This window comes from Rhodnius prolixus, unplaced genomic scaffold (assembly GCF_049639745.1).
Source record: "Rhodnius prolixus isolate KJV_2025 unplaced genomic scaffold, Rpr scaffold_7, whole genome shotgun sequence".
Taxonomy (NCBI): Eukaryota; Metazoa; Arthropoda; class Insecta; order Hemiptera; family Reduviidae; genus Rhodnius; species Rhodnius prolixus.
In genome coordinates this window covers 23,130,086-23,143,712 of record NW_027411582.1, presented here as the reverse complement: position 1 = coordinate 23,143,712, position 13,627 = coordinate 23,130,086, and the positions used below count along the sequence as shown (strand labels likewise).

The window sequence follows — 13,627 nt, the reverse complement described above, 5'->3', positions numbered from 1 at the left end:
TTATTGCTCAACGTTCGTATGATTACTGGTGTCTCTCATCAGAAGGCTCTCTAGCGAGAGTTCTAAGAATTAGAATAGTATCCAACTGAAGTCATTGGTACTAAAAAAAAACCTACTCCTTTTAATTATAAAGGCTGTGGGTTGAATCCAGCTTTTACCGCTTTAATTTATGATTTAAGGGGTTATAGGCAGTCAGAAATTTGAAAAAATCGATTTTTTTTTTTATATTAAAGTATAGTATCTCAGGAATGTTGTCCTAAAATTTCAAGTCGATCCGAGCAAAATTGTAAGAGTGAAAGTGTTTACAAGCTTCGACCGTTCGAATTACCATCGCTGGGTACAGAGCTCAACTTGCTACGCGGGAGGCAAGAATCCTACGCAGACAGCAGAAATCGGAAAACTTGGACATTTTAGAAGACATGGAGGACTTATTTTATGGGCCTGGAATCGATGACACTGTGTAAGTTGAAAAAAAAGATTATTCCGGTTTTATTCGCAAACCTTTAAACCGCTGAAAACTTTAAACGCGTTTTTCTCAAAACTACGTTTTCAAAGTCGGTGGACACGATATCTCAAAATCTACTGCACCGATCTTTTTGAAATTTTACGTATTTCTTTTACACATATTAAAATCGTACATTGACAAAGGATTTTTTTTTTTTTTTTCAATGAATAGAACTTGTTTTACAAACATAAAATGGTCAATTTTTTTTTAGTGAAAATCGTGAATCAAACTTTAAAGTTGTCCAAAAAATTAAAAATGCAATTTTTTTCTAAATCCTTCGGTCAAGTACCGAGATAAAGTCATCTACTAACGAAATCTTTTCGAAATTTTGATTTCAGATGATCCAGTCTCAAGATATCATGTCCACGAGAGGGTTGCAATTTTTTGACGTGTTGCATTAAAATATTCGCCATTAGTACAATTATTATTAATTTGTAACGAAAAAATTACAATAAGTTCTTTAAACATGGACTGATATGACGCAAAAGTTAAACACATGGACCGAATAAAAAAGTAAACACGTTTTTGCCCAAAAAAAATTTGAAAAAATCTTTTTTGGCGCCTCTGACTGCCTATAACCCCTTATCTAAAACCAGTATTATGTTAGTGCTAATAAAGTTTAGTAGATTTAAGCTGTTAATAACTTATATTTTTATATTTTCCAAAGCTTATCACTTTTGAACCTTTTTCAGCCAATCAACTTCTTAAGCAACAATGAATGAAATTGTTTTCAGAGAATCGCTCTCCATAACTTTCAGTACTGCAAAACTAAAACTACCAGGTGCAAACAAATAAATGGAAAGAATAGCTGACGATAAATAAATACAAAGGAATTAATATAAATATATTTACAAGTTACAAACATTAGTTGTTTTTTTTTAAGTTATTGTATCGGCTTCTTAATTCTTTAAAATACATTAACTAAAAACAAAAAACAATAAAAGCAAATAAAAATTAAAAAAATCACATTATACCACAGAAGTAAGTTCTGTATAAGTATTATTCAATTCAAAATTAAAAAATAAATTAATTTACAAATTCTAATTATTTTTTCTTTTTAAAGAAATAAAATCAAAACTATTAAAAAAAAAAAAAAAAATCATTTGAAGGCACAAAATTTTTATCATTAATTTATAATTTAACAACTTTTTGTTTAATTAAAAATTTGCTATTTACATGGAAACAAAGAAAAAAAAAAAAAGGTATTTTGAATTAAATAAATATCAGATTGCCATTTCTCCTGACCACTTTTGCCTTCCTAATTGTTTCGAAACAATTAAACATTTTTCAGTCAAATTAAAGCTTTTATCAAGTTTTACAGTTTTCAAGATCTAGCAAGAAATGACATCTCTAATTAAGAACTGAAACTTTACATGTAGCCTCTACCTTTTAGTGGTTTTATTTTTTTTACTTGCACGTTTAAATAGGTGGAGGGTCAGTTATTAACAGTAATTCAAACCCTTAAAAGAATATTTAAAGATTAATAGTAGAGGGATAAGTGACATCTCAAGTTAAAAGATAAGGTAGGTGCTTGAAGCAAAACTGCAGAAGTCGGAAAGTAGAAGCGATAGAACTTAGTGGCACTAGGTTAGAGGTTCTCATTTCTGACTAACACCTTAACTGTCCAAAAATAGCAGCAAAAGGTGTCCCAAATTTATTGACCACCATAAAATATAACGAGAAGTGTTTATAAATTGATAAAATAATAATAGTAATCAGATTTTATTTAAAGATAAAAAATCCAATTTGAGCGAAAAATGTCTGAACGTTAAGTTACCTTTCTAATGTGTTATCTCCTTCCAGAGATCATACAAATAATAAATTAGTCTTTTAGTATAAAAATAAATTCAATCAGATAAAATTACATTTTCTTTCAATTATTAATTTAAATTATCAAATATTAATGGCACTATTTTTGATATTAAAAAAAAAATATTCACAAATTATTATCGCTAGAAATTATTATTTCGAGTAAATTACCACAGTCTAAAACAAAGAATTAATTATTTACATGAAAATAAAGCACTTTTTATTTAAAACAACACTACCTCTTACAAGGCGTAAAAGAAAAAATAATAACAACGAATTTGTATCGAAATTCGTCTGCCTATATTTTTGAGTATTTACCCCAAAATAAAATTAATAAAATTTGTTAACTTACAATATTTACAATCAACATAAAAACACAAACAAACACTCGTTCGTAGCCATTGCCAACGTAATACCATAACATTCTTTTATTTCTTAAATTTCATTTTACTAAAACAGTCTGTCGATATTCTACTTCATACTTCTTTTTTTTTTACCTTTAAATATTATTTGGAAAGAAAACAGTTTCCTTCATTTAAGAAATGATGCGCCGCTTATTTTTGTTTTTTTTTTCGCTCTCAAATTTGTCTTATCACAACGCTTCATCGCCATTGTAGTGACCATTCCTGTTCAATGGCTGTTTTTCTGGTGCGCTTGATGGACGATTCCTTTTAAAGAATCCACACTAAAATAATAAAAGGATCATAAAAATAAACTCTGATTGATATTTTTTTGTCTGTGGATAAAATGAAATAATATAATTTGACAGGGTACGTCATTATGTCTCAATTAAAACATTTTAACGGCGAAAGTTTTGTATCTTAACTACTAAAAAAAAAAAGTAGAAGTTTTGGTTAATTGCTTGAGTGTAATTAATGAAAAAGAACTTATTATTAATGCATTACACTTTCAATCATCTCGTTCCCATCGTTATCGTACAGCCTAATCACTTGGACAGTAATTTCAAAGATTATTTATATTAGTGCGGTTCTTTACACTGAACTAGTAATCTTTCGAGGTAATTATCAATGTTTTTCCAAGCGCAGACGGCATAACTCTCGGAAGCGGCCGAAACTTTCTTAGAAAAACCCAACTTGTAGATTATAAAACTATTCTTCAACAACCGAGTGATTTTCTTTTCATTACGAATTATTGCTCGCAACTTACAGTAGATTTATTTCAATCAACCGAACAAACCAAAATAGGTAAATGGATTACAGGCCAGCCAATAAACTATCCTCGACTCCTTGGCAACAATCTAGAAACTTTGTTAATAATAGTAATCGAACAATTTTAAATGATAGGCAATATGAATAATCTACCTTATAAAGTAAATAAATCAGAAGCATAAGTATTATTGCTCCAGCACAAGCCGACAATACAACGACCCACAGAGGAACATAATCAGGCTTAGCGGCTGCTTCAGTTGGCATTATTTGGGTATGTACTTCATTTGTGTGGGTAGTGACTACATCGGGCTTGCCAATGTGGGGGAGCTTCGTCACCCTTGCCGCAACCATTGAGCTTACATGAATGGCCATGTTGGTGGAAAGCTGAAATATTAATAATAACAGTAGTATAACAATAACAATAATAATAATGTATGTCATTATATTAAAATATTTACTGCAAGAAAACATTGTAACAGTTCAATAGAAAAAAAAGTTAGTACTATCATATAAGTAAATATTCATTCAACATTTAGAAGCGGACGATAAATATCGATTACTTCGAATATCGAGACTTTTTTTAATCGATGTTTCAGAATTTGTATTCTTGAGGATCTGCATAAATGTGACAACAAATTATATAGGTTTAAACAAAGGATGTGCCCTTATTAGTAAACGCTAAAGAAATGTCTGTACAAATGAGAACTGATTTAGAATTGCAATACATCTGCTGCCTAAATTTCGACAAAAAAAGGTCTTTTATTTTTTGAGCGCTTCGCGTAATATCAGCATACAAATTCTAAAAGTCCGACTACAAGAGTTATCAACCAAACCGTCAGAGGAATCTCTACTTTTGGTTTATTTATTGTTCACTTTTATTTTAAATGAAACAGATTAATTAAGATTATATTGCTTGGTGGAACTTGTGTTACTGTGATTATGAATAATGAAATTTCCTTCATTGAAATATTTTCCTTCTCTGCTGGTATGCCTAATGAGCAAATAGCTAAAAATAATAATACAGTTCTCTGCTCGCGTTCATTACAAATTCTAAAATGAGATCCTTTTAATCAAAATACTTTCCATATAAGTTTGAGTAAAGTAACCACATAACCTATAATTTGTATTATTAATGTTATGAATTCTAAAGTGCAATGATTGCTTTTAATATCAAAACCGAGTTTTCTGTAATTTTTAAAATTATATGTAAATTAAATTTCTGCTTGCTCTGAAATAATAGTTTTAAAATATCAAAACTTAAAATGTTCTTAATGCTCGCAAATTAAAAAAAATAAGTAATTAGTAATTGGTTAAAGCAGTAAGTCTAATGTATGTCGTAAAATTATTTACCTTTTGAATTGTCCTAACCCAAACACGAGACCTGAACGCTACCATAGCCTCTTCATTGTTTTTTAAAGCTCCAATTAAGCATTTTATTTTTGTACACTTCGTTGGACCACACTGAAGTGCTTCTTTTAGATTTTCTTTTCCTTCGTACAATTCTCGTTTAGACCTTGGATAATACTGAAACTTTCCTCGATTTTCTTCATTCGATATTGACCTAGCAGCATAAGCTCCTCCGTGTCTAGCTTCATCACCATCAGCCGTACCAGAACTTGAACTCCAACTGTGACTATCTTGATGCCCACCATACGATCCTCTACTACCTTCTGATCCGTAATTGCTACCTGAAGAGTAACCACCGCTACTACTGCCTGAAGAGTAACCACCGCTACTACTGCCTGAAGAGTAGTGTCTTGATGAAGAATAATGTCTGGAAGATAATGAAGATCCATGACTTGCTCCTAAATCATGATTATCATCATTGCGCCGAGTAGAAAAGCCAGTATTGGCACTATAATATGGACCCGATGTGTCTTGATGATGAGTAGATTCACCGGAGGAACGATGTCTCCAAGACCTATCACTATCCGAACTTTCTTCGTGACCTCTTGCAGTGAAACCTTGGTTTGTACGCGAGGCACTTGAAGAGCTTGAATCAGCAGCAGATCCTCTGGCTGATGTTCCTAAATCTACAGTGTGAGTTCTGGCAACGCCATCTCTTGGACCTAGAGCTACTGAACCAAAATCAAATCCTCCTGAACTTCCAGAACTGGACCCAAGATTTACGGTTCCCCCTCCAGACTGATGGCTTGTATGTGAAGAGCTGCTATGTCTACTGTGCTCGCTTCGAGCATGGCCGTAAGAACCACTTCCATCTATTCCATGTCTAGACGAATGTCCGCCAGAACTTTCTTCGTGACCTCGAGCATGGCCGTAAGAACCACTTTCATCTATTCCATGTCTAGACGAATGTCTGCCAGAACTTTCTTCGTGACCTCTTGCAACAAAACCTTGGTTTGTTCGTGAGGCACTTGAAGAGCTTGTATCAGCAGAACCTCTGGCTGATGTTCCTAAATCTACAGTGTGAGTTCTGGCAACGCCATCTCTTGGACCAAGAGCTACTGAACCAAAATCAAATCCTCCTGAACTTCCAGAACTGGATCCAAGATTCACGGTTCCACTTCCTGACTGGTGGCCTGTATGTGAAGAGCTACTATGTCTACTGTGCTCGCTTCGCGCATGATCGTAAGAACCAGTTTCACCTATTCTGTGCCTAGAACCACTAGACGAATGCCCTCTTCTAAGGTCCACATTACTTTCTGTTTCACTTACATTAAGAGTACTTGAAGAACCAGATCCTCTGCTCCCGCTTGTGTAATGCCTCCTCTGGCTGTATTCATCGATTTGCTCCCCTCTACGATCAGTTTCCGAGGGAATATGATCTCTTACAGTTTCAGAACTTGTTGAAGAGCTTCCTCTTGCACCACCAGTAGATGAATGTACTCTTGAATGATCATGACCTCTCCCAGTTTCGCTCATTGAGCCGCCTCTTCTATGATATTCCTGCTCCAAGGTACGATCCCTTTCAGAGCCAGATTCTGAATCCTGTTCTCTTCTGTAATCATATCCTCTTGAATTTTCATTTCTCGACCGACCAGAACTACTTGAATATGTGTGAGTACTCGCCCTCCGAGACTCGTCAGTTGATTCCTGACTTCTTGTTCCTCCTCTTACATCTAATCCAGATGCTCGTAGGGAAGGAGCTGTTCCTTCGTACGTATCTGAGGAACTACCACTTCGAACCACTCCGTCTTCATTAATTTTCCAGGTGGTTGAAGTTCTTGTTATAGGCCTATTACCACTAGCCGAATTCCATGTTGTATTGTAGCGTGTTTCTTTTTCTTCCAAATATGTCCTTCCTCGAGCCAAGTTTTCGTCGATATTGTGGCCACTCGAGTCTGAACCTGAGTGAACAACTTGTAAATGCTTATTAAGTATATCACGATTTTCAGAACCTATTCGTGCCTCACCTTCATAAGTATCAGAATGACTTCCAGTTCGAACAACACCATCTTCTTCTTTCCTCCAACTAGAATGCTCTGTGGTTTTTGGTTTCCCATCGGAAGAACTCCAGGTAGTGTTCCACTCACGGTGTCTTTCCTCAGAAAAACTACGATTTCTCCCTTGGTGTCCTATTCCCCTATCTCTACCTTGCGATCCAATGATATCACGATTACCTCCTTCTACTCTATGATGTCTGTCATGGTTGTATCTGTTCCTCTGTCCACTGCTAATGTGCCCAGAACCTTCTGAAATATGATGTCGGCTTGATGAAGAGGTTGCTTCTCCAGTTTCTCTATCAAATGAAGAACCTCTATCCCAATGTTCTACCCTGCCTGCAGAAGAACTAGAAGGCTGATTAAAATCTCTGCGAGAACCTTCGCTGTGATCTCTGTTTCTTAAAATACTCGTTTCACCTTCATATTCTCTACTTCTTGAACCGTTCCTTACAACACCATCTGTGTTAGTTCTCCAACTTGATGATTCAGAGACTATTGGTCTTCCTCCATCTCGGGAACTCCAAGAAATATTCCTTTCATGTTGTCTCTCTTCGGAATAGTTTCTTCCAATACTTCCGGGGTGTTCAATTCTTCTGTTGCTTGTAGCATCAACAGCTGATCCAACATGTACGTTTGATGTACTTCCATTTTGTACCTTTCCATCTACATTAGTCGCCCAGGAAGTAGATGTTCTTGTTATCGAAGGTTCCCCTGATCTCCAGGATGTATTTGATGAAGAATGCCTTTCTTCGTAATAAGTTCTACCTCGATTTTGCCCATCAATGCCGGTCATTCCTCTTGAATCAATACCATCTTCATAATGTCTCCCACTTCCAATATGTTCTCTTCTTTCATAGTAAGTGTTTCTGGTACCTGTTGGAATAGCCGAACCATGGCTAGTTTCTACACGCCCTCTTTCATTCAATCTTACTTCAGCATCTAATTTAGAATGTGAATCACTTTCAAGTCGACCTCCATTGGAACTGTAATGCCTACTGTCTAAAACTCCTTTATTTCTTGCCCTGTATTTAGTTGTACTATCACCACTTTCCCTTAATGCTTCTTCTTCTTCGCGTTTTCTTTCTAACTCTTCTATTCTCTTTGCTTCTTCCAAAGTTAATGGTTTACCATCTCTTCCTACTGAACCAGAAGCGGCAGAGCTGCCTCTAAAATGTGTACTTGACCAATGTTCTGACGAGGAAGAAGATGACGAAGTTGAGAATGAAGAAGCGGAAGAAGTTCTAGAATCTTCTTCAGATTCAGCCGTCAAACCACTGTGTACACCAAGGGAATAGCCTTCATCGTCCAGATATGTCTTCTTTTTGCGATCGATCTAAAATCATTTTAGTCAATAAATATTTGAAATTTGAAAATCTTTAATTAGCAACAAATGATATTTTTATTATTAAACAGGGTTACTAACTTTTATTTTTTCTACATTAATTTCTGGGATATATTCGCATTTTATGTTCGAACTAGTTTCAGGTTGTTCCAATAAATACAGCAAGTGTTCATCTAAAAAAGTAAGTAAATAATATTTATTCTAAAGAAAGTTTTAAATGACAACTATTAAATGTTACTGGAGTTTTTAATTTCCTTTTTTATTTTTAACTTTACTATTTTTATCCATCTAATACTTTGTTCACTACATTTAAAATACTGAAGGAATAATAATAATAATAATAATAAAAAAAAAATAATAACCAAAAAATAGCTTACAGTAATTGAGTATCAAATGAATATTTATTTTTAAAAAACTGATTCCAAATTTAAGTAATTACTTTTACCATAAAAAGTTGAAAAAAATAAAGTTTCATTGCCTTTATTTAGACACGTAACATTACCTACATTACTTTACAGAAATCTTCTTTTTTAGGGCTAGAAAACTCACAATTACTTGTGTATTTTGCACAGTTCAGGTAGTAAGAATGAGATTTAACGCAAAAGAAATGGTTAAAAATGAAATGTTATTAAAATTAAAACTCAATATATCTTTCGCGAATGAAGCAAGGAGTTTCCCTTCATTCACAAGAATCAAGAAAATTTTATTTCACATTGCAAGCAAAATATTTAATTTTACAATATTAACTAAAAATAGACGTGGGTCTACTAAAGCGTTTCCCAACCTGTGGTACATTGGTGGTACGCGAAAAATAATCAATAATGGCGGACATTAAAAACAATTAAAGCATGAAAATATCATAGAAACGTTTTTTTCTATAATACATAAACATTATTTTAATTACACAGTTAAGTTGTTAATATAAGGTTAGTCTGTCTCAAGAAATACGAGAAAAAAATAATAGCACATTTAACAGGATTAAGTAAAGAAAATTTAGAAAAAGCTACATCATTATCATTAAAAGATACAGAAAATTTAATAGAATTATCATGTGACAGAACTTAAATGATAACTATGTAAAAATCTGCTTAAAGAGACTGGATTGTAATGAGTAAGCTCTATCCAAGCAACATTAAATTTAATTGGTACTTACAGGTAGTTGAATGCTTAAAAGAAATTAATTTAGAAGATTTGGGCACAAATATAATAATCCTAAAGAAGAACTTTGTAAGTTAATTAATAATTTTGAAGAGAAAAATATGTGCGCAATTTTTAATTATTTAAAAAAAGTTTTAAAACTAAGATCTTACATTTTACAAAGTTTATAAAGTGAACTTGAACTCCTTTGTAACAGATACATTGTATCTCTATACAAATAAAGACGATAATAATAAAATAATACATTCGGAATAACAAATTTCACGAAATACATCCATTTTTACGAAGTGGTACAATTTAGTATGATGTACTACCAAGTGGTACGCGAGCCAAAAAAAAAAAGGTTGGGAAACGCTGGTCTACTAATACTGTTGGACTCATACTTTGGTGAGTTTCGAAACATCATTTCTTATCTCATATTCTTAGGGTACCTAAAACTACTTCAAATGGAAAAACTAAAGACAGGAATGATTTCCACAACCTCACAAAGTAACGGGCTTGTCTTAGATGACCAATTGGAGACTATTTTTTAATATTTAATTTGTAATTGACATACCAGCTAAAGTAAATGAAGGCCACAGGAAATATGCTTCCGCTTCTAGTATATCTGAAGGCCCTTTATTCCTAATACTATAAATATGTACAACTTGAGGGCCAATCTCATTTTCTTGGGTAATATTCTCAGACAGATACTGAGTATCATTATAATGGATTTCTACAGGATGAGATGATCTGTAAAAAAGGAAGAATTGAATTACAAAATTAATAATATTTCATTAATCATTAAGCTAAAACAAATTGATCTAATGATTAAAAATATATATTATTATATTATTAAAAACTTACCCAGTCAATATTAAATCACTATCAACCCATATAGGTACGGTGATGTGCATCAAATTATCACTTAATGAGGTTTCATTTTCTGGATTTGTTGAATTTACAGTCATATAAAAATCATACCTGGGTGACATACCTTCCTGATGGTATGGTTGTAAAATTACTTTGAATCGTACCTGAAAAATGAAAATTTAAGTTAATAACCATTAAATAATTTGTAAAACTGTTTTCACAGTTATATATGTATTTGTAAAGTATTGTTCATCTTTTTTTGAATAATCCATTAATCAAAAGGGAAGAAAGATTATTGCCGATTTCAATTATAATTTCTTTATTATTATTCATTCATTTTTTAACCAAACTTTCAACCTAAGGGCAAAGTCATTTTTCAGGGCTTATAATTCATTAACACTAGGAATTTGATTTACATTGTAAGAGGTCGGTATGTGTTCTGCACTTAAACAATCAGGATACCATAAATTTCGTATCCCAACAATAAATTATTCAACCTGCTATTTATTTGTTTTAGAATGCGAATGTGAAAAACGAAACCATATTAAACATAAAATTTTTACAAAATGAGAATTTTTAATTCCACCTTTGTCTGGGCCTCTATTAATTTATCTATTTATTTTAAATAAGCACCAAATATTCAATTTATTATACATTTAAAGAATATTTGATAACATAGCGGAGAATTTAAATATGCTAATATGTTTAAACAAAAGACAATTTCGGATGTAAACAAAGCCTTCTTGGCCTCGATTCGTTTTAATAGCCATAGAAGTTCGTTTTTAATTACCTATTACGACTTTCTCAATTCTAAAAATGATGAAAATCAACTTGTAAAATAACTTACCAATTTTTCTTTAGGTAAAGGATTTCCAATATCACAATCTAATGTATTATTATTAGCATAGGACGGTGCCGAACATTGTACAGGTATCTCGCGTTCACCTTCGTCTAAACGTTCTATTTTCACATAATTTAATCCAGGTGGCACTTGCATCTTAAAAGATGCTTCAAATGCATCTTCTCCTTCATTTTGTACTAAAACATTAATATTCATTCTTTCCCCTGAACCAAGTAGATATTGAGTCACAGTTCTGAAAAATAAACATAGCAACGTTAGACGATTAACTTAAAAATTTATATTTATTTTATTTATTAAAAAATTAAGAATGATAAAGAAGTTTAATTAGATAATGTTTTAAATATTACAAAGAATCATAAAATTTGCATTTTTTTTTTTATTTCGGATGTACTATTTAAGCTATTTTCTTTTATTCTTTTTTGATTTGTTATAGACGAATTTTTTTGTTTAATTATATTTACATTTACAAACAAAATGGCCATTATTTTGCATAAACAATAATTTTATTATTAATCTCCTAAGTCCTTTAATAATTAACGCAGTAATTGACGTTCCTAGCATCTAACTACTGTTTACTTTCTCTTAGAAAAATTCGTCTCCACTTGTTACAAAAGTACGTACCCTCACATAGTAGCCATTGTTAATTACAATATAAACTCTCTTGGTTATAAAAAATATAAATATAAACGCTTAAAGCATATTTTGTAACACCCACCTGTTTATCAAGCTAAGGTTTTTTTAAAAAAAAATTTCCTTAACATGTAAATATGTTTCTTTTAATCTGATTTAAATATAATTTGATGAGTGTATAAAGGCGCTAAGCCTGAAACCTCAATTTCTGTATTATTTCAAATCTGTGTACATATGTACAGTTTGTAAATAAATATTATTATTATTAAGGAGAATTCTAAGTCCTTGTGACATTGTGCTTCTAGACCTCAACTAGTCTAGCAAGCACGTACTCCTTCAAATCCTATTAATGGCACATTATTTCCAGAGCAACTTCTGGATACTTACGGTGTTGCAATTAGACGTAGATCCGGTATACATATGTTATCTTTGCCACAATTCTTCTGAATACTTATAGAATCTCGTTGGAAAAGATCTTCATTTAGATCTAGCACAGGAAATAGAGTATTCCTTTCTCGTCTAACTTCAATATTATCGCCAACAAGACTATATCGCATTTCTACATCTAAAGATGTCAATTTATCACGGAAATCGGTCTGTAATTAAGAAACCAATATTTCAATATTAATTAAAAAAAAAACAAAAGACTTAATTAACTAGTAGTAAAAAGCACATACCTTAAGATAAACAAAGTTGTTCTTGCAAACTCTTTGACCTCTTTCCAATCTAAGAGTTTGGTTCATAATACTTTTTCCTTCATCTGATAAAAAGAACATTCTAGGACTTTTTGATTTTTTGGAATCTAATACAAATTGTATTTCAAAATCTAATACTTGATGCACGCCGACACCTCCATATGATAAACAACTTCTCATCTGGATACAAGATACTCTAGTTCTATCTTTCAAACTGCAATTACGTTCTTCTAATGATATTTGTTTACCATCACCAAGGAGTAGAACAGAAGCGTCGAGTTTTACTACTGGTCGTGCCCTATTTTGTTTTTTTGTAAGCATAAAATATTATTGAAATCGCAAAAAAATTAGTTAACATATTGGCAAAGATAAATATATTCACAAATTTTAACCTTAAAAATATGGCCACATCAGATTCATAAGCACCAATTGCTAGATCAGGATATTCATTTAAATCCATATCCAGTGCGCCGGATAAGGAGAATCCAAAAGTTGTCGGATTGCCTGGAAATTCTTCTGAATAGATTACCTGTGAAGCTTTTTCCCTTACTCCAGTTCTGGAACCATGGTACAAATATACGGCTCCACGTTCTTCTGGACCATCATATGGAGCTCCAACAGCAAAATCTATTGTATAAAAATACGGACTTTCAAAGTTTTTTTATTTTCTAGATATTGAGGTTAATAGTGTCTTTTAAACTTTTAGACTCTCTTAGTAGTAAATTCCTGTTTATGCACCTTTGCATTATCATCAAGCAAAAAAACGAGGAGAGTTTTTAATGGAGCTTTTAAAATTCATTAAATTCTTAATTTTACCGTACAATTCGTAACCTGAAAGTGTAAATATATGTATTGGAATTTAATAATTTGAGTTGGCTACACTGCCTTACTGTGTAATTATCATTTTAATGCTTCTTGTGCACTCTCACCACTTGTCCTTATATCTCTTTGATATGTTGTGTTGTTTTTCTCTTTACAATAAAGAGTTATAATTGAACTATTCGATTTTTATCATAACCCAATAATATGAAATGCATGTAAAGTAATACATGCCACTTTAATACCACAATTATTGGGTAATATTAGGATTAAAAGAAATTTAGAGAAAGTTTAAAAATTAATTAAAATAATACTCAAAGAATTAATTAATTAATTTTAAATTTGTTTTCTTTGTGTTAAAATATTAGGTAAAGGTTGCTTT

At 32.1% G+C, this 13,627-nt stretch overlaps 1 protein-coding gene and 1 long non-coding RNA gene across 5 annotated transcripts in view; one reads left to right on the top strand and one right to left on the bottom strand.

The window, feature by feature from the left end:
- Nucleotides 1-146: 146 nt before the first annotated feature.
- LOC141447217 (uncharacterized) lies at nucleotides 147-1,338 on the top strand. Its single transcript, XR_012454214.1, has 3 exons — nucleotides 147-460; nucleotides 844-1,107; nucleotides 1,198-1,338. It is a non-coding gene; the product is annotated as an uncharacterized lncRNA (long non-coding RNA).
- The window catches only part of if (integrin subunit alpha inflated), a 356,189-nt gene continuing 343,890 nt past the window's right edge, over nucleotides 1,329-13,627 (bottom strand). For all 4 annotated transcript variants that reach the window (XM_074114504.1, XM_074114505.1, XM_074114506.1 and 1 more), the window contains 10 exons: nucleotides 12,819-13,053; nucleotides 12,409-12,724; nucleotides 12,119-12,327; nucleotides 11,087-11,333; nucleotides 10,234-10,403; nucleotides 9,944-10,119; nucleotides 8,311-8,402; nucleotides 4,834-8,220; nucleotides 3,637-3,867; nucleotides 1,329-2,999 (listed from right to left, as the gene is read on the bottom strand). In XM_074114504.1, the coding sequence (XP_073970605.1) occupies nucleotides 2,907-2,999; nucleotides 3,637-3,867; nucleotides 4,834-8,220; nucleotides 8,311-8,402; nucleotides 9,944-10,119; nucleotides 10,234-10,403; nucleotides 11,087-11,333; nucleotides 12,119-12,327; nucleotides 12,409-12,724; nucleotides 12,819-13,053 (5,156 nt within the window). In that variant the 3' untranslated portion in view covers nucleotides 1,329-2,906. The remainder of the gene's footprint in view (nucleotides 3,000-3,636; nucleotides 3,868-4,833; nucleotides 8,221-8,310; nucleotides 8,403-9,943; nucleotides 10,120-10,233; nucleotides 10,404-11,086; nucleotides 11,334-12,118; nucleotides 12,328-12,408; nucleotides 12,725-12,818; nucleotides 13,054-13,627) is intronic.